The sequence below is a fragment of the Apus apus genome, chromosome 14 (assembly GCF_020740795.1).
Source record: "Apus apus isolate bApuApu2 chromosome 14, bApuApu2.pri.cur, whole genome shotgun sequence".
Taxonomy (NCBI): Eukaryota; Metazoa; Chordata; class Aves; order Apodiformes; family Apodidae; genus Apus; species Apus apus.
Genome location: NC_067295.1, coordinates 2,490,862 through 2,511,067, shown reverse-complemented (window position 1 = coordinate 2,511,067; position 20,206 = coordinate 2,490,862). Strand labels below are relative to the sequence as shown.

The 20,206-nt window shown below is 45.8% G+C and overlaps 2 protein-coding genes across 4 annotated transcripts in view; one reads left to right on the top strand and one right to left on the bottom strand.

Moving 5' to 3' along the window:
- The window catches only part of EPN2 (epsin 2), a 44,724-nt gene extending 35,232 nt beyond the window's left edge, over window positions 1–9,492 (top strand). For 2 of the 3 annotated variants that reach the window (XM_051632357.1, XM_051632355.1), the window contains 4 exons: window positions 446–625; window positions 2,211–2,303; window positions 3,204–3,419; window positions 4,991–9,492. In XM_051632357.1, the coding sequence (XP_051488317.1) occupies window positions 446–625; window positions 2,211–2,303; window positions 3,204–3,419; window positions 4,991–5,328 (827 nt within the window). In that variant the 3' untranslated portion in view covers window positions 5,329–9,492. The remainder of the gene's footprint in view (window positions 1–445; window positions 626–2,210; window positions 2,304–3,203; window positions 3,420–4,990) is intronic. The other variant, XM_051632356.1, reaches the window with a different exon arrangement.
- Window positions 9,493–16,008: 6,516 nt separating this feature from the next.
- Window positions 16,009–19,902, bottom strand: B9D1 (B9 domain containing 1). The gene is given in 9 exon segments (XM_051632449.1): window positions 16,009–17,647; window positions 17,830–17,897; window positions 18,418–18,480; window positions 18,947–19,043; window positions 19,107–19,218; window positions 19,327–19,395; window positions 19,571–19,654; window positions 19,657–19,695; window positions 19,894–19,902. Coding segments are annotated over 9 exon segments (687 nt in total). The 3' UTR covers window positions 16,009–17,501.
- Between the last annotated feature and the right edge of the window lie 304 nt (window positions 19,903–20,206).

Below are 20,206 nucleotides of genomic sequence, written 5' to 3'. Positions count from 1 at the left end.
TTGTAAACTGTTTCCTTTGAATCGTAGAGATTTCCTTGTCTTAGTGTTGTATATTTCATACCTTTTACATATAGGCTTTTTAGAAACCTTCTTTCCCATGAGATCATAAATATATCCTGTTATTCAGGTCAGTTTCAGTCAGGTATTGTCTGCTGTGGTGGCAGCAAGTTTATTTTCTTGTTGAAACTTCAGATTTTTATTTAGTTCAGTTTTAAATGGGAGATTTGTTTTATTAATCTATCTTGCACAGAATATATTTGTGCTTGTTGTTCAGCATATGTGACGCAGATGCTGAGACTTATCAGTATTCCTGATCTTGAACTGCTTCACCTATTTATGTTTAATATTAACTGGCAGTAATGGCTCATAAGAGAAATTAATCTGCAAGCAAAGCTTTCCAAAGTGAAGCTGTACTGACCTGTTCTCCTGCTGGCTCTTTTTTCAGGTGCCAAACCAGCTGCTTCCGTTGACCCTTGGGCAGCACCAGCACCAGCAGGATCCACAACTCAGACTCTGTCCAAAAATGTTGACCCTTGGGCTCCTGCTCAGCCATCTTCTACTGCAGCAAAATCTTCTGTGGATCCTTGGGGACCAGCACCTGCAAACAAACCTCTCTCTGCTTCTGGTGAGAAACAGTCTCATTCCATATCCATATTATTGAAGCCATGAAGGTGAAATCTGAATTGTTTTCTAGCATTGCTTGGTTAAAAGAAGCTGTGTGCTGAACAATTTGCAGTGCTGGTCTGTGAAATAAATCGGAGTTGTAATAGCTAGCAGCAAAAAGAACTTCAGATGTAATTATCCTGACTTAGAGCTCTGAATTTATGGTGCTGCTTTGTGCTCTGTCCCTTCTACAGTATTTATTGGTATGTGTGGATGCATGCTGAGCACTTAATGACTGCTGCTGCTGTTTGGTTTTTAGATTTTATCTTTAATTAGACAAGGACATAATTTCTGGAAATGAACAATCCTGTAATTTTATCTTTCATCATGATAAATAGCTATGCAGATGGGTGTCTCTGCAGACATAGATTGACAGGTTGAGCAGTTCCATGCTCTGAGGAGACTTTGAGAGGTGCAAATGAAGGTTTGTTCCTTCAGACTGAGTGTGGAGTGATCCCTAACCCTGTGTAGCAGGATGTAGAAGGTGTGGATGTAATTGCCTTTCCATGCTCTGTAACTAATGCAACCTTGATGAATCTGAGTACCTGGTATTCTCTTATTGGCACCATGGCTAAGTGCATCCCAGTGCAGTTTCTGCTGGTTTTCCATCTCAGTACATAATAAACAAAGAATTCTCAAACTGAGTGCTGCAAAAAGTGATGTAAAAGTTGTTTCACTGGGCAAAGGTCAATCACTGGATCATTATGAAAATGATACCATAACTATGGTGGGTTCTTTATAAGAAGCATGGTTGTTAGACACAATTTTGTTCCCTTGGGTTTTTGTCTTTGCACACTTTATGGAGCTAAGTCCATACCTTCACATGCTGGAAATGTATTGAAGGTTAAAACTAAACTAGAAAAACATGTCAAGTAATTTAAAAAAAAAAGATAAAAAAGCAAACTTTTAAGTCTTTTCAAGAGTGATTGCTGTTCATTTAGGTGTGGTTTTTCTTCCTCCATTTTGAGGTAAGGGTGTGTCCACATTTTGAAAATGTTGTGTTTTCATTTGTTGCAAACTATGGGCAAGTTCGGGTGCTTTAGCTAACAGGGCCTTACCCCTCTCTACATGGCATAGATAACCTTTTCTTTTGCATTCCTGCTCCTTTTAACTTTGGAAGCTTGAGTCAAATAATTACAGAAGTTACAGCAATGATACATTTGTCTTTGGAGCTGTGCTCAGAAGTGTGTTGTACTTGAGGGCTGATTAACACACTTTATGCTGTAAATTCATTGCTGTTCTTTTCTGCCTGTGCATTTCTTTAGTGCAGACAATAAAAACCCAGCATGCTAAGGTGTGCCTTCCTTTAGGATTTAAGAGCACATTGCTCTGAGTTAGCAGGTTAATGCTGTAAGGAAGGACAGATTTCTGACATTATCCTGGTCCTTGGGAAGAACAGGAGCTCTCAAGCTGATCTGAGCTGCTGCCCTGGAACCTGACAGGGTTCTTGCTGACATGAATGGGTTAGAAATTGCTTTCAGTAGGATCAGGTGTGGGATGCAACCAAAGAGCTGTTAATGACAGGGCTGTCTTGTTGTTTTGAACAGGAAGTACATCTTTTGACCTCTTCAATAATTTGAATGGTACAGTTAAAGATGATTTTTCTGAATTTGACACACTTCGAACTTCCAAAAAGCCAGGTATGAATCAAATTCTGAGCATGTGGACAGCTTGGGTGATAGTCTCAGCAAACAAATGTCTCTCTTCTTAAATTTTATTTAAAAAAATATTAAAATTTACTTTCAAAATAAAGCTGGTGATAATGCAGCAGTAAAAGCTTGTTGTTAACATTTTGGCCTATGCATGAATTTATGGGGAATGGGCCTTTTGCACTCTAAGCCATAGAGTTTCACTCTCTAACCTTTTGCTGCATTGACCCAGAAATTTGTTTGACTTCTGAATTTGCAGTATCCAAAATGTTTGGAGTCAAACAGAACATTGTTGACTGAATTTCTCAAATCTGTAAATTCTAGTGTTTAGCAATAGTAGGAAGATGAGAAAATAGACTTCTATGAATAATTTATTTTTATATAGTCATTAGTCACTAAAATAAAAACTGCCAGACCTCAACATATGAGCATGTTGATATTTTATCTACTTCCAGGATGGTTCTGCCTGAAACAATAGTGACTGATTCAAAGCTGGGATAGGCTTTTTTAACACAAAAGAGGAGAGCTGGGTGGAATCTAGCTAGGAAGGGTGTAGCAGCAGTGTAGTGCAAAGGCAGAAGCCAAGGCTTTTGAGTAGCTTTTCCTTGGAGATTTCCATCTGTTGCAGCGTAGTTGTGAGAATATTTGTCAGGGCAGTTCAGGTAGGGCCTTAAGTAGAGCACTGCAACTCTAACTGTGGCTTCTTTGTGCTCTTCTAAAGAACATTTATCTGCTTGCATGCTGGAAGGGTATAACGTGCTGAAACATTTACATCTGACTAATACAAACATTGGATTTAAAAACATTTCTGCTATCAGAGACTTCAGGGGTTTCTGTGTTTGACTGTGTAGATTAATGAGAAGTTTTGTTTCTCTCTTTGTGTTGTTTCAGCTGAATCAGGTTCCACTTTGCCGTCTCAGCATAGCGGTACCACAAGCCCTGATCTCTTTGATTCCCAGCACTCGAACGTGTCATCAGGCAAACAAAGTGCAGCTCGGAAAACCCCTGAGTCTTTTTTGGGCCCCAATGCTGCTTTGGTGAACCTGGATTCGCTGGTGTCTAAGCCACCACAACCTGTTACTTCACTGAATCCATTCTTGGCACCAGGTCTGTTTCTGCACATTCCTTCAGTTTTCTATTTTAGTTTTCCCTTCCTCTAGGAAAACTCTGCATAACTCAGTCCTGTTTGATGTTCGTGGGCTTGTTTTTCTTGATTCCTTCAGCCAACAGATTGTGACTGAGAGCAGCAGGGTGAGGCATCGTGGTTTCAAGGCATACTGCTGGGCCCTGACAGTGCAGAGGTTCTGCTCTGGGGTCTGCTGCAGATCTGCTTTGTTCAAGCAAATTTTTTTCTGCCTTTTCCCTTGCTCTCTCAAAGCACTAGGCTTTGGGTTACTAAAAACGTCTAAGCTAAAGCTGACTGACTGTCAGAACGAGTAAGATGTGGATGTGTGTCACCAGAGAATGCCTTGGGGAGGGTAATAGGTGGTAGGTTCTTGTGCCAGCCAGGAGGAGTTGCCCTTTTGCTTGGGCTACAGAAGTTACAGCACAGTAACTTCTCAGACTGTGCCCGAGGTCCCAGAGAGCAAACTCTGCAGTGTAGCTGAGTGGGTTGCTGATTAGGCTGTCTAGGCTAGCATGATAAACCAGTTTTGATCAAAGCACACAGTCAGTGTATTTTGGACAACACAGGCCCTTGCAGTTCTCCTGTAAGTTGGCCTCTGCTGGAAGTGTGCCTTTACTTACAGCAGACTTAGATGGTGGCCCTAAACACGTGGCAGATGTATGTGTTCTTTAAAAGCTCTTCATATGCACTGAAATTTCCGTGTGAGGCCAGTATGGTGAAATACTTTAAAAATGCTCCTTCAGTATTTATTTTCCTCTGTCTTCCAATGGAAAAAAAAATGACAGTTTAGTAAACTCCTTGGGTAGGAAAAAAACAGTAATTCTGAACAGCCTTGGCAGTGTTCAGCGAGAGGAAGTCTGTGTATCTGCCATTACTGGTTACTACAAGAAGTTTACAAGGGGTCACTGGGCCATCCAAGTCACACTCTACATATACGGTAAAAGGAATTTGTAGTGTTGGCAGCAGCCCAGAGAACCTCAAACGCTGGGAAAGTTATGCTCTGCTTTTTCTAGCACTGCTGTAATTCGGAAACAACTTGTTTACTTTATGAATTCTTGTCAAAGCTCCATGCCAGAAACATGTACAGCTTCTAAATGGAGTTGACTGGACAAGGTCTTGAAGCAAATGCACAAATCTGCAGTAGCCAGTTTGCCGTAAAGGAGTACAGAGAGCTTGCACTTCTCTTTTGGAATGCAGATTTTCAGTAGCAATTAAAAACAAAACAAAACAAATTAGCTGTCAGGATGGTTGGGGATGTTCCAGGTAACCAAATTTAGAACCTGTGTCTCCAGTGGCTACTGTCAGAAGTGGAAACTGTTGCTCAGCAAAGGGGTGTTTTGTGGCATTGATAGGTTCAAGGAAAGACACCACCAATGCAGCCCCAGTTTGCTGAATGGCATCCATGCAGGTTTCTCTGTGGGGTGTTCTGGGATTGGGAGCATGTGGGGATGTCCAGAAGGTGTGTTCTTTGCAAGAGAAGACAGTCTCCAAAACCTCGTCTTTACAGAGGTGCCTTCTCTTCCCCTCTTCCCCCTTCTTCTCTCAAAACCAGGCGCCGCTACAGCACCAACTCCAATCAACCCCTTCCAAGTGAATCAGCCTCAGCCACTCACTCTAAATCAGATGAGAGCGAGTCCTGTGATGGGAACCAGCCCTTCCTTCAGTGCTGTGCCACCGATGAGCATGGAGCCAATACCTCTGTCTTCCATGGCCCCAGTGCCTGTGGGAATGGCACCCATCCCAGCTATGGGCACCGTGGCATCTATAACACGGATGGGCCAGGGGCTGAACGTGAGCATTGCAGGATCAATGACCCAACCTCTTCACAGTACAGGAATCCCGCCGTCAGCATCCCAGTCTACAAATACAACTAACCCTTTTCTCCTATAAAGACCCAATTAAAGGAACTTTCTTTTCCTAGTGTTTCCAGGCTGAAGTCCTTACAGCGAAATGAACGTGGCCTGTGTGGACTGAATGGTGTGTAAGAGACTTGGAAGTAGATTTGCAGTTTACAGTTATGATCTTTGAAGAGTTGTCTCTACTTACCAGTTAATCTAAATCTAGTCTTTGCTACAGATGGTACCTTACTTTGGCTTGTTGAGCATTATGTGAAATGTTCAGACTTTTCACCAAAGTTAGATTCTGCCCATTTTGTTACTTTGTTAATCATTTCAATACACTTTCTAGGGAGAACCTGCCATTTTAAACTCCGTTGGCTATTTTGTAGATGTCAGATGGTGTGCTGGATCCTGAAATTACTATTTACCTGCATCTGTCACTTCCTATGCCCATACGATAGACCTGAGATTCAGAGTGCTAGTGAATGTTTTGCACATAACTATACACAGTTCTAGACTGTTGGTTCACCCATAGTCCTTACTCTTAGAAGAGAACGGTTCGGAGGGCCCAGGTGGCTGGTTTTTATGCATTAAAACATTGCAACGCAAAATGGCACTGCTTTCCCACCAGAGGTGTGTGACCCAGAAAGCAAGCTTGTCTCAAAAGGAAAAACAAACAAACAAACAAAAAAGCAGACAGAAAAAAACAAAACAAACCACCCCAAGAACATTCTGAAGTTGTCAAGTATAATGTGTGCTGTTGTATGCAGTGTTGAATTTGTACACTACTCTCTAAGGACTCCTGAGGAACTCTCTGTGAGTGGCATGCTGCACTCGTGCTGAGTGAGTGTCCTGCTCTGTGCTTGTCCAGTACCAGCTTCATTTGGAAGTTATGTGTATTTTGTTTTTATTTGACTTACAATGTGAGTTGAAAGAAAAAAGAAAATATTAAAAAAAAATAAATACAGTGGGACAACTTTGAATTCAGTTTCACCAGGGCAAGCTTTAAAACTAATTCAGGCTTAACCTTGCTATATGCAGTTACTCTTGTATACTTTTGCACATATTTTGTTTAGTACAGTTTCATATTTGAGTTTGCAGAGTTACCTAGTAGTCCTTTTTTTGCTAATTTTTATAATGTGGTTCTTATTTAACTGTCTGGTTTTGATAGATTTATCAAGTCTGGCTGAAAAATTAAGATATTGGCGAATGTCATTTTTATGGTTTTAATGCCCTCTTATTTATGGTTTTAGCTCTTTGTTTCTGTAAAGAGAGTTTAAAAGGGAAGATTAACACTAAAATATTTACTTTTAAATGAAGTATTCATAATGCAAATCAAAACAAATTCTCGTGACTAATTATTTTTAGATGAATTGAATTTGAGCATAACATGATTTAAGACTACATTAAAAAGAAAAAACACTAAAGTTGCCTTTTTCCCTTGATTTGTTCCCGTGTTCCGATTACCAAACTGGACATTTAGCCTTGATGAAGATCAGAAAAGAGGCTGTTTGTTGTTTTTTTTGTTGTTGTTCTTTTTTTTCTGGTAATAATTCTTGAGATGTTAAAAATTCTAATGTACAAGCACGACTCATTAATTTTATTGACTAATTTTTCTGAATGAAAGGTGCACTCCACATTAATAGCTGGTTCCATTTACAACAATTAATTGTGAGCTGAACTGTACATTTTAACTTGCGTGTCTGGACTCGTCAGCACTAAACCACGCTCAGGTTTCAGCCAGTGTTTCTGGTGGAAACCTGGCCTTGTCAAAGACAGCGACCCAAAGGGATGTCCCAGTGCTTGCTGCTGCCTTGAGGGCATCTCTCTGAATGAACTGATGCATCTTGGTGGCCTTTCCCTAATGAGAAGGAGGGGGGGAAAACAAACAAAGAAACTGAGAGAAATTGCCAGAGTTGTGTGTTGTGGTGTGGTGATGCTGTGTGGGGCTGTGCCAGGCGTGTGCTGCAGGAGAGAGGGGCTGGCTAAGGTGGAAGGGACTGGGTTCTATCTTTTGGTGGGTAGGGGAGGCTGAAAGACTATCAACTCTGGGGTACAATCACAGATTTTAGCTGTGTAGGTCAGCGTAGCTCTATTAGTATATGGAATGCTAAATGTGTGGATGTTTCTATGCAGATTGTTCTATCCTCTTGAATGCTGTTGGTTTGCAAGTATGATTCAGAATATTCATCTGCTCTTGTTTTTATATAGGAGGAAGGAGAACTGATGTCCACACCCAGTATGTCTTTAAGAAAACAAAACAAAAAACCATTCATGTTGCCTTTCAGAGTGAGGAAAAATACTTCACTTGTTTTGTTGTTGTTGAAGTTATTGAAAAGTGTAGGTCAGGAAGGGTGTGATCCTTGCAGATGGGGGTGGGTGGGGAGGGAAGTGCTTTCCAATTGATCTGTGGCAAGATTTATCTGTCATTATTTTTCCAATTTAATTTTATCAACAGTGGAATTGAGGTCACTTGATGTTATTCCCTTGGTCTGTCACCTGACTGCTTTTGCTAGTTAGATGGGGCTTTGTCTATTCAGCCAAAAAGTTCCGACCACATCCTCTTGTTAAACACTAGGAAACTGTTTTTGGAGCCAAGATGGGGTTGATAGTAAGTATTTAAAGAGGTGAAGTAATCTACCCTTCAGAGTCACAATCTGTCACCAGGAGTTGATAAAAATGTGCTGTTGGTCTGGTAGGAAACCCTGGCTTAATGAAGCTGTTGAATGGCAAATTGTTGTTTTTACCAAGGCACTTCTGTAAGAGCTGTGTTACTTTTCCATTATATAGAGAGACAGACACAGACCACACAATAAACTGTGGCAGGGTGCTCAGCAGAGCCGCCAGCCCAGTCCTCAGCATTAGGCTGAGGACCAACCATGCCCAGATTCCCAGCCTGACGTGGGGGTTGTGGCAGGAGCCCAGTTCAACGAGCAGCTGGTTTGGTAAATCCCTGTGGTTCCTGGGCTGGAGACATGCAGGTGTCTGGAGCGTGGGGCTGTAGCAGTGGTGCTGGGCAGTGGCTGCTCTCGCAGCCACAGGTGAAGCTTCAGTTGTGTCCAGAATGGTAAATCTCTTTCCACCATAATTTAACTGCTCTCCAGAATAATTCCTCCTCCCTCTTCACCCTCCCACTTCTTTTTGCACGGAGGACGTGTGCGTATCCGATCACATCTGCTCTGGCATATTTCTCCAAATGCATTTCCCTCTTCCCCTTCTTTTCTCACTTGCAAATATGAAAAGTGCTTTTGATTTTTAAAATGTTAGTATCCCAAAATAGCCTTACTGGTCAAATTGACCAAAGATAAAGTGTTAAATATTTTGTAAAGAAAAAAGAATTAAAAAAAAAAAATCTTGGCATAATTTTAAACCCAAAATAAGCTCAGTTATTTATTCAGTTTTATACTATATAGAAACTAAACTACATTGAGGGGACAGGGAAGGAAAACCATGGTGGGTTGTGGTGTTTACAGTCTTTTTGAAGTCCCATAGCTAAGACAACTATTGTTATCCATCTTCCCTTTTGCTGTTACAGTTTCTAATGTGTACTGTATGTATTAATATTGCACAAATTGTGGAGAAATATATGGTTTATTTTTCACAGCAGAATCTCACAAGACTCGCTTCCTTTACAAGTGTTACAATTTAAATATTTACCAAACTGTTTTCATAATACCGGGAGCCGGCTGCTTTTTATGAATTTGTGCTGACTATTGACATTATTTACTGTATAAATAATTTATCATTTGTACTATTGTATCATAACGTCTGTATCTTTGTGTCATTTTTCCCAAGCAATGTCACAAATGTGATATTTAATAATGCCATCAGAACAGTGGAAAGACAAGGGGGTTTGTAGGTGACTGGTCAGAATTAAAATTGTATTGCTTATATTCCAGCCGTGTTGCTTTTTCAAGACTCTGCGTAGTGTTTATAATCCCCTTCAAAGAAAAACCTGTCGCTGCCATGATCTAGTTTTCCAGAAGGCTGATGGATTTGCTTGAGGTGGTTGAAGGTTTGTGCTACAAGTCCTAGGAGGAATCTCACTGTTGCTGAGAGTGATGCTTCTTGTACGCTGTCAATGTGATGTCTTTGATGCTTTCCTGGGGCAGGCCTGTTCTTGCTGTGAGAAAGGAGGGTTTCTTATGGATCACTGAAATCAGAGTCAGTTGAGACCTTACTAACTCAATAAAAATGAAGACTCGTGTTGCAGGTGGCTGAATTGCTTCTTTAAACCACGTTACCCTTTAACCAGTGCTTTCGGAGTGGCAATCAAGTCCTGTCTTGGTGGAGGCTTTGGTATTTATGTCAAGACAGGAGTGTGGGGAAGGTGTGACTTGAAAAGCCATCGCTGGTGCAGTAAGGCCTGGGGAACTGGGACAGACTGACCTGGGGAGTCCTCGCTTCCCATGTTGGCAGTAGTTCAGCCTTGCCCTTCCCGCAGCCTTGGCTCTGCCCTGCTGGTCCAGTGGCCTTGCAGATGGGGTAGCAGCGAGCCTGCCTCCAGCTGAGAAGTGATTTCAGCTTCTAATTCAGGATGGTTTAAATTGAAGGGTTCTTCATTAGCAGGCTGTTTCAAGATTTGCCTCTCCAGAGCCCATCCAGGTTTCCTGTAGTTACGGTTTGCTGCCAGTCAGACTCAAAAATCACTAAAATAAAAAAATCACTAATCATATATTTCATTCCTTATTGCTGAAACTTCAGTGGTGCTGGAGACTTGACTATGGGGGAGGTGCTCATGAGGAAAAAAGCCTGTCTTGGTTTGTGATCTCTGGTGCAGAGCTGGCTGGGGGTGCTGTGCAATCCCACTGCTCCAGTAACACTCCAGTTTATGAGGTCCTTGATTCATTTGGCCTCTGTGTTTGGGCCAGGAAGGAAGACAGAGAAATCTCCTTTGCTGGGAATGGCGGCCCAGGTACTTGCTGCTTTTTGCACCTCTCGTTTTTACAGAAGGATGCTTCCTGTTCCTGTGTCTGTGAGCACTGGCCTCTTGAAAATGCACTTTTTAAAACAAAGCTGCCCACTTACAGGAAAGATGCAGGAGGGGCTTGAAGTGGAAGCTTGAGAGACAACTCCCCTAATACCCTTCGGAAGGAGCCGAGGACTGCAGGCTGTTGTGAGCTGAGGGGCTGCTGGAGGGAGGCTGAGCTGATAAAGCCTGTTGTGAGAGAGATCCTCTGACCTTGGGCGAGCTGCCCTCCCTCTGTCCTGGGTTTCCTATTCCTCTTCTCTGAACTGAGGTGCTATTTGCCTGCTTTTACAGAGGAAAAGGGCGATCTGGGTAAAGGATCATCTCAGCCCCACCGGTGTGGCCAAATTACTCCTGCTGAGTACTTATGTTGCTGTTGCCCCTTGTTTGTGCTGGGCCAAGTGGTGCAACTCTGCTTTTCTGCTTGCTTTCATTGAGCTTTGAGAAAATACTTGGGGCCAGCTCGTGCTGTGGCTGTGGCCAAGACTTAGCTGCCTGCAGTCTGGGTTTCAGAGAACTAACATGATTTATGAGGCCCCTGGCATTAAAAACTTCCTCCTTTTTAAAGTTAGCTGTCATCTGCCTTCTTGGTAATCTCCCCCCTGTCCTGTGAGCTGGGACACAAATGAACATGGATTTTTGTAAGGACCAAGGTTTGTTTGGGGGTGCAGGATTATAAATAGTGAAGAGCTGGTGTTGTACATGGTGGTGGCAGTTCTGACTCCTCAGATTTCACTGCTAATCAGTTGTACCCTGCAATTGTTGAAGACTTGGGGCTTGAGTGAGTGGAAGTTCCTGTCGGTGCTTCAGACGTTCCTGCCAATTTCCCATTAGGGTAGTTAATTGGCAACAGTCTGGTGATCAATAGGGGATTGGCATCCTACCAGGGCAACACAACCCAGTGGTTTGCAGAGGACGGAATAGTCCATTAGGAAGGAGGGAGCAGGGAGATACCCAGAGGGGACAGAGTGCAGCCTCTGGCTTTGCTGGGGGGAGCTCAGAGCTGCATCAAACCCAAATGAGTCGTGGGACCCTCGGGTACTTGGTAAATATCTCTGAGGGGAAGATCTCTCCCCAGAGGCTGGCTAACATGGGGTTGGGGCAGGCAGGTGGTGCGAACTTTATTCTTAAGTAAACTGGTGACCAGCAGAATATTTAGCTAGGGAATGCATTGAAACTCTGGTTGAAAATGCTGTTGAAGAGCAGAGTTATTCTTAAAACACCTGAACATCTTCATGGCCACCAGGCACAGCAGTTGTGTGCAGAGAACAGGTACTGTACCATATCCTGTGCAGAGGGATGAAGGTGTGTCCTGTTAGACACAGATGAAATGCTGGGGGTGGAGGGTGCAGGTATTAAAAAATCATGTGTGGCTGTTCAGCAAACACAGAAGCAGCCTGGACATGTTACCTGAGCTGTTCTCCACACTTGTGCTGCTAGTTGAGCAACTGTGTTCCCACTCTCAGGTGAAAGAAAACCAATGACATTTCAAGTAGCTGGAATAAAGCCATAGGAAAGGTGGAGTTTGTCTTCTCTGCCCATATGGGGGGATTGGAACTAGGTGATCTTTAAGGTCCCCTCCAACTCAAAATGTTCTGTGGTTCTCTGATTCTCAGCTGCCTTCTTGATGCTGCCTGACAGGAAATCTCACCAGGATGCCCATGCTGCCAGCTCTGCAGTTTGGAAGCTTAAATACGCTCCAGGAGATCCTCACAAGCAGGTACAGCCTCGTGGTTTTGAGCCTTGTTCAAACTCTGCTCAGCTGAACTAGGCAGGGGCAGGAGGAGCACTCTGTGCCTGGTGGTTGGGGTGAGGGCTGAAGAGCCTCCATGAGATGCTGACTCAGTGAGGACTCGTCCCAGCAGCTGTGCTGTCACCAACCCACGTGGGATTCCCCACAGCGCTGTGGCTCAACCACCTCTAGTCATTTCTAAGAGGGAAAATCGTTAGACACCTTCTTTGTGCCCCACTGGGGTGGGAACGTGGAACGTGTGAAAATCAGGCAATAGGGTCCATGTTCTTCTTGCAGGGTTTTTTGGCCAGGGAATGAAATTTGTTGGTTTAACTGAGTTGAAGGAGCCAGTTCTGCTGCAGTGTAACAGCACATATGGCCCAGGAGACCGTGGGCTGGCTGGGGTCGTGTTGGGTGATGGTGGTGGGTTGGTTTTCTTTGCTTTTTTTGTGTCTTCATTAGCAAGTCTGGCACTAAATGTAGTGATATTCTCTGAGGTGAATTTGGGAACTTAAATATCTTGGCCTGAATAGAGGTATAAAAATAGGAACCTAGAGCAGTTAGATCCTTCTGCTGATCTTCTCTGAAGGACAAGGAACTGAATCCCTTGCACTCAGCCATGAAGGCAGGTTGTGTTGTACCCGTGCTTCTCTGCAGCCTCCCTCCTGGGGGCTCAGCCCTGTTTTTGGTGACTGAAGGATGGTTTCTAACAGGGTTTGTGCCCTGAAGATGGCCAGGCACTGGAAACGTGTTGTCTCAGGCCCTCTGTCCTTGTGCTCTGCAGGCTCCTGCGCTGCAGTGAGGGTTCTGGGTGCTCTCTGCAGGCTGGCAGGAGCTGTGGTTTTGTGGGTGTTTTTTTCCTTCCTGTATTCCAAACGTGGGGGTTGTTTCTGGGTGTGCAAACACCAGTGAGTCCCCTCAGCTCTTGGGGTTTGGGCTCACCCGTGTTTGCCTCCCCAGATGACTCCACCCCGTGGGGGAATGGGGAGAGGGGGAAGGGGCTGAATGTCCCCCGTGGACCTTTGCTTGGCTCTTTGCTGTGTTCCTGCTCCTCGGGGGTTTGCATGGCCTGGGAGACCTTTGGAATTGCTGTTGGTGACTGCTCCAGACATGCTGCTGGCACAGGCGAGCGTGCTTGGACCTTGGGTCCCCAGCTGGGCTGGGTGGGTGCAGGAGGGGGGATTCACAGTGCTCTTGTGGGGTGCTGGGTTCCTTGAGCGTGTTCAAGGAGCACCCTGGAGATGTCCTGCATGGGCCAGCTTGCAGCTGCTGCATAGTGCCATCCACTGGCACTGCCAGACTAAAGGGAAAAGGCCCAGAGGCTGGTGGTTCTTGCTGTTGCTCTTGGGTGCTGGTGGGGCCTGATGTCTCCCAGACACTGGGAACTGTTGGTGCCTGGCTGGATGCAGACACAGGCCCCACACTGCAGGCCCAGCTCTGTCCCACTGAGCTCTCATTCTGTAACCCCCATCTGCTGCCCCATCTGTCCTGTCCTCCCCTCACTACACGGACCCATGGACTTCAGATCCAGGCTGTTTAGCCCCTGTATCTCCAGGCAGCAGGTCCTGGTGTGATGCTCTGGTGACCTTACCACAAACAGGTCATCTTTGGGCTGGTTTGTGAAGGGCTGCAATGGTGCAGGTGATGAGCCCTGGTAGAGTTGGAGCTGAAGATTCCACATTCTTCAAACCTGGCTGTTCTGTGCTTCTGTGACTTTGTATTTTCCTTCCCCTCCTCTCCCTCCCTTTTAGGGTATTTCACAGTAGGCTCCTGCTCCTGAACTGATGCTGCTGCTGGGGAGCAGTTGCTGTCAGCTTTCATCTGTCTCTCTGCAGGTCTCATTTTCAGATGGAGATAGCTTCCAGCTGCTGCAATACTGCTGTTGTTAGAGGAGCCTTCCCAGCCCCAGGAGTGTTTCTAGAGCACTTGCTGAGGCACAGGCAGGGATTTCTGGCCAGGCAGTGCTGGCAGCTCATGATGCTGGGAAGTGTCTGTCCCCTGCTCGCAGGGCAAGAGGCAGTGACAGGAGAGCTGGCACCATCACACTGAGCGATTTTCCATGTAGGAACAGGAAAACTTGGGTGTCCTTCATGCAATCTTATTAGCTAATTGTTTTTGGCAACCTCTTAACATCTTCCTGAGGTTGCAAACTGCCACGAGGGGGCAGGAGCTGATGCTGCGGTTTCCAGTTTTGGTAGAAAGGGCTGCAAGTATCAATTGTCCAAGTGATTTTCCATTTTCTGGAGGATTCGATTCCCAGGCTGCTGTTCAGTCCATGTTTTTGGTTCTCTCCCTCCTAGCTGGGATGGCTTCCTTGGTGTCACCAGGGAAACTCTCACATGAGGTGAGCACAATCCTGCTGGACCCACACCTCCTCCAGACCAGGAGAGCAGGGAAGAGCTTCTGCCAAGTCCCCAACTACCTCACAGGCTTCATCCACCTCTAGTGGATCTCATTCTGCTTTTATAGCCTTGAAGCCTCCTCCTGTGTCAGGACACATGTTCTGTATAAAGATTTTATTTTCCTGCCCATCTTGAATTTGGATGTTAATGGCCAATGTCTGGGAGAAACTCAAGCACAAGAAGACAGGAGCTGCAGTGCCAGCTGACAGTCTTGTGCTGAGAGGGGCTGGGAACTTCAGGTTTGAATACAAGGGAGAATGATTAACTAGAAAACAAGCAGGCTGGTTACAGCTTCTTGGAGAGTGGGCAAAAGGAAATGACTTTGAGCCTCCACTGCAGCCAGGCTGGGTTTATCTGGGTTTTAGCTATTCTTAAAGCATGAGTTCTTTTAACCTTTAACACCAACTGCAACGAACACTGATGGGTTATAAATCCCTTCCTCATGAATGTCACTCTCGCAGCACAGGGTCGTGTCTGCCTTTACTCTGTTGTGAGAGCAGAGATTTTCTCTGGGGTGAAACATCTGCAGAGGCTCTGCCACACCTGAGTACCACAGCCTCAAACCAGAGACAGTTTCCCAGAAAATCATCAGGGCAGCAGCAAGCCTGTGTCTGGGAGAGGAGCATGTTTATGAGAGATACCAACAGTTGCCTCTGGGAACAAAGGAATGACATTGAACTCAGAAAACATGTCCTGAAACCATCACCCCACACCTGCCCCTGTGAGGGGCAACCTGTGTCAGAGCCAAGGGCTCCCAGGGAAAACACGTGAAGGCCTTTGAAGAAGGTTCTTAACAAATGTGAGGTTCTTGACAAACGTGCTCTGGACATAGAGGAGTCAAAAAAACCCAACCAAACTCAGAGACAGTAGGAAAAAAACCCTGATAAGGCAGGTAGCAGTGTGGGATCTGCTTAGAGTCATGTGTCTTACATAGCTGTAGGGAGGTTGAGTTGTTACTTTTTGTAAACTTTGGTTTTGACTCTTGGAACCTTTCTTCTGTGGGTTCAGGCAGTGACTGGTGAAGCTGTGAAAACCCACATGAGGGGTTTGATCCATCTCCGTGTGGTGAGTGTCCAGCTACTCATCTGAAACAGAAGCAGTTCAGCTGTAGCACCAAGCTGCAAAGCTGAGTGGGAATAAATTCACTGTGCCCTGTGGGCACCACGTTTGGGCTTTATCTGGGTTTTAGCAGGTTCCTTATGATTAGACTCCCTGTTGTGCAGTTTTGCTCTAATTGGAATGGGGGCAGGTAACTGTGCTCAAGGGAAAAAAGTTATTTAAGCACTGGGAAGATTAATGTTTGCCTTTCAAGTATTTCAAACACTGATACTTATCCTGCTACTGTAGCAAACTGTTTCCCAAATACTTCTGAAAAGGAAACAAAATTCCTTGCACCTCCTCTGAGCCAACAGGAAATGTTTATTAATTTGGATTCCAACATGACTCGGTTCAGAGATTGCAACAGTTGCCAAAACAACTGGTGGAGAAGGTTACTGGAAGTAGAAAACCAACAACAATAAGATAGGAAAAAAGTAGGGAGATGAAAACTCATCTGAAGCCATGTTTGGAAAAGTATTTATAAATAGTATAAAAGATGCTAATGCTCACAGCAAAACTGCAGCCATCACATTATGTTTTCAGGAATTATATTTATTCAATCACATTGCTCAGCATGAAATAACAACTGTCTCTAAGTAGATGCTTTATTTGATGTGTGTCCTGGAGGCTCTGCAGTTCAACACTGTTATTATTGTATTTCTACAGTTTCAAGGTCTTGGTACTTCACTTACAGGGTGGTAACATGTCAGGTCATTCTCACAGTTATCTCCTGGCATTTGCAGTCAAACACAAGAGATAACATGCCCAAATTTAAATATGAGAATGACTAAGAATTAGACATTTAATTGTAGCATACATTTCTCTTTTGTACCTGGAAGAACAGCAGATCCTGGATGAGTTTGGACTTAAAAACATCAGTTCTGGCACAAACAAGAAGAAACCCTTGCAGCAGAAAGACAAATAAGACAATTGGGCTTCTTCAGTTACACACTAATAACAACCAACATTGTTTTGAGTCCTTCTCTGAGGTTATGGGATAGGAAAGGAAACCTGAGAGGGGACTTGAATGTCATGAGGTTCTTTTTCACTGCCTTCCTTTTGCTAAGAAAACCAGCAAAGAAAAATCCTGGTGTGTTATCTGTGTGATGTCCTGGCTGGAGGAACCTCCTGAAGGGAGAAGGTCCCTCCTGCTCCTCCCCACCCTCTGTGCAGCACAGTGCCTCTGGAACCTGATCCATGGCTGCACACCAAGCTGCCTGCCTGAGACCCCACTTTCTTTGCAGACTCTGCTCTGAAGTTAGTCAATATCTGCATTTAAGATGCAATTTGTTGTTTCAGAAGTTTAAATCATCCAGCAAGCCTGTGTTTAAACACCACAGTGAATATTTTGCTCTCCTTTCTATTTTTTTGTTTCCTGAAGCTTGATGGAGAAGTAAAATCTGGAAATGGAGGAACCATCATCCTGTTCTAAACACAAAAGCCCAAGTTGCTTCACTGAAAAGGTGTGGAAAAGGGTGTTTCTACATGTGCTGTTCTGCACAGACTCCAAAGGACTAGGTGGGATTATGAAGAAAACTGCTGTTGCTTTTGTAAAGAGAAGTGAGTATTCATTTCACTCCTTGCCACATTCCCTCCTTTTTTGGAGGGTGCAAGGTTTTAATTTTCCATTTCTACCACGCACGCCATAAAATAAGTAAAAAGAACTGGGTTTGCAATGATATTTTAAATCCAGGAAAACTGCCACAGTTATAAACTTTCCTATTTTTTTAAGTATATAAAAATGTACAAAAAGCTGTTATAAAAAATATGCTGCAGGTCTTGACATAGTCTGATGTTACTCATAAAAATGCTAAATATTATCTGATGACATTAATTTACATAATACTTTGACTTATATGCTTAATGAAACAATTATACGTAGGTATTTGTTCTGAAGCCTCGTGGGCTTGTGTTTCTCTGGGACTAATGGTCTCAAGTGAAGTTATTTCAGTTTAGTCACTCATTTCCCTTTGCCCCAAAGTGCTTCACTTCTCTGTGAGCCTTTGAAGATCCTGTGCTGGACTTCAGTACCTATGAAACCCTTCTGAAACAGGCACCAGAGGAGGGTTCTGCATGTCACTTGGACTGACATCATAGCCCAACTTCTTCATATCTTTGGTCACCACGTTGAAGGAAATGGTCACAAAGCCTTGAGATCGTACCCGTGTGACTGGAAGAAAGGTGATGTGAATGGAACTGGTTAAGGGAGGTTTCTGAATAGCTGTTGGACTCCTAGCCAAGTAGGACTGTTCTTGGGAGGAACAACTGGACTTTCTTCCAGCAGAAGGTGGATGGCCAAGCTGTGGACTGCTGTCATGCAAGGGTTGCAGCCAGGAGCTCCTGGGCACTTACCTTCTCTTCCTTCTCCCTGTGCTACCACTCTGGGGTCAGTAAATTCTGGGCGTCTCCCTGTGAACCAACTTGGAGAAGAAAAGATAAAATAATTAATTGGACACATTTGTTACTGTTTAGATTTGATACAGTTTATAAGCAAGGTAAAAAACCAGAAGGGGTTAATGAGACTCCCAGCTTTTGTTTGCAGTAGAGGGTTTTGAAGACAGATTCATTTTATTGCTGATCAACTTTCAGCAAAGATTAGTTTTGTCTTTCTGAAGAAAAAAAGGAAACTAATTTTATCCACATGATATGTACTTAATACAAGGAAAAAACCTGGATACCCTCAGTTGCTGTGTTCAGACTGTTACTGCAGCTGTGAGGATGAAAAGTTAGTTAGTGTGTTAGTGTTACTACAAAGTTACTGTGGTTTAAGAAAGCTCTTCAAAAGACCTAACAACCTAAAATTGTTATTTTACCTACACAACTCAAAACTATTTGGTTATGACACAGCATTCACATGTATACACCAGTGGTAGCTGGATACACCTTTGTAACTAAGAGCATGAAGGACTTTATTTAGAGAAAAAAGTCTTTAATTATTACCTTGTGAACTTCTGCAGCCTGGATGTGGACTCTGGAACAAACATGGGGATGGTTCTTGTATGCCTAAAGCAAACGTGAGTTGCACAGAAGTGAGCCAAAGGGCAGTGGCAGGACTTCTTATGCTTTTGAAGGTACCAGAATTTCAGACATGTCAGACCACCAAACATCTCAAGGCAAAAATACTTTCCCTTCTACAGAGAAAAGGTTTGTTTGCATAGGGAGAGGCTATAGTCCTCCATTCCCAATGTGGGAATGAAAGCTTCACGTGTGCTGCGAGTGAGGGGGGAGAGGTGATGTTCTGTGCTCCATGCTTGGGCTCTCCTCGTGCCAGTTTTGACTTTACACTTCTCTACAGGATGACCAAAAAGTAGTTGGTCACCTGGGGCTGCTGCTGGGAAATCCATGTGCCTTGTACCCAAGGGCCAGGACCTCTTAGAGAGATACGGGGACATTGTTTCTGAAACAACATAGTAACTGGGAAAAAAACCAATTTGTTTCAGTCCTGAAAGCTGCCGGGTTGTCAGCTCACCTGCCCGGCGTGAAGGGAACGTGAACGGCTCCGTAACCTCTGACTACATCGTTGCCAAAGAAGTCGGGTCCATAGACGCTCACCACGATCTGAGGCCCTGCAAGAGACCCGCGTGTGAGGGGGTGCCTGGGCTGGAGCTGGACCCCCCCCCTGCACTCACAGCCGGACGGGTTGGTGCTCTTGAAGGTGATGTCGATGGGGAAGTTCCAGATCAGTGTGGTGGGTGACACGTTGCTCTTGGAGGTGATCTGGGAGATGCCCTCCTCCAGGCCCTGCGGGGAGGATGAGGCGGGAGGCAAGGCCTGCCCAAGCCGCTGCCGCGCGTGCTGCCGGCGGGGCGGGCAGCCGGGCCGGGGCTCGGGGGCAGCACGGGCTCTTACCGCTGTGGGAACCCAGTCTTGGCCGTAGACGAAGCAGAACTTGCAGTAGAGATCGTCATACCCAGGGAACTGCGGGAGACAGAGGCTGGGTGGGTGAGGAACCACTGGGACGGAGCCGGCCCGCTCACCGGGCCGAGGGGGCGGCCTGCACCGCGGGGCTGAGGCCGGGCCGGGCTGTGTCGCGAGAAAGCGGGTTCCCCGCTCCTCTGGAGGAACACGGGTCCCCCCGCGGCCGTTCGCTCACCTGCCCGCTCTCGATCTGCCCGTTGACGGCCACGAGGAAGACGGTGGGGCCGGCGGCGGCCGCCATGGCGCCGGGAGCGCCCGCGCCGTTGCCATGGACACGGACGGGGCGGCGGAGGGGACACACTTCCGGGGCGGGCGCTGCTTCGCGGGGCTTCCCCACCTCCCAGGTGCGGGCGGGTCGCCCCAAAACACGGGCAGGTCCCCCCCAAGCCCCGGGAGCAGCCGCAGCCCCCCCGGGGCTGCTCCCCTCAGCCCGGGGCTGCCCCGGCCGGCCCGCGGGGCCGGGCTGAGCCCCCGCCGGTCCCCCCGGCTGCTCGTCACGTCTCGCATTTTGAAACCAGCGCCTCGAGTTATCTTGGCAATCAGCCGGGATCAGCTGTGCCAGGGCTTTGGGAAGCGCAGCGGAGGCCGTGGCCGCTAGATGTTGCTGCTGGCCGGGCCGAAGCGGCTCCGTCCGCGCCCCGGGAAGGGCCGGAGCCCGAGGAGCAACGTCCGGGATGGGTGGGACGGGGCGGCCCGGGAGCCGCGCTGGTGTGAGGGGCCGGGAGCGGCTGCTGCGGCCACCGGAGCCGTGACTGTCCCCGCAGCCCTGCGGGAGCCGCCGGGGCCCTGGCGGGGCGGGAGGCGGACGGTG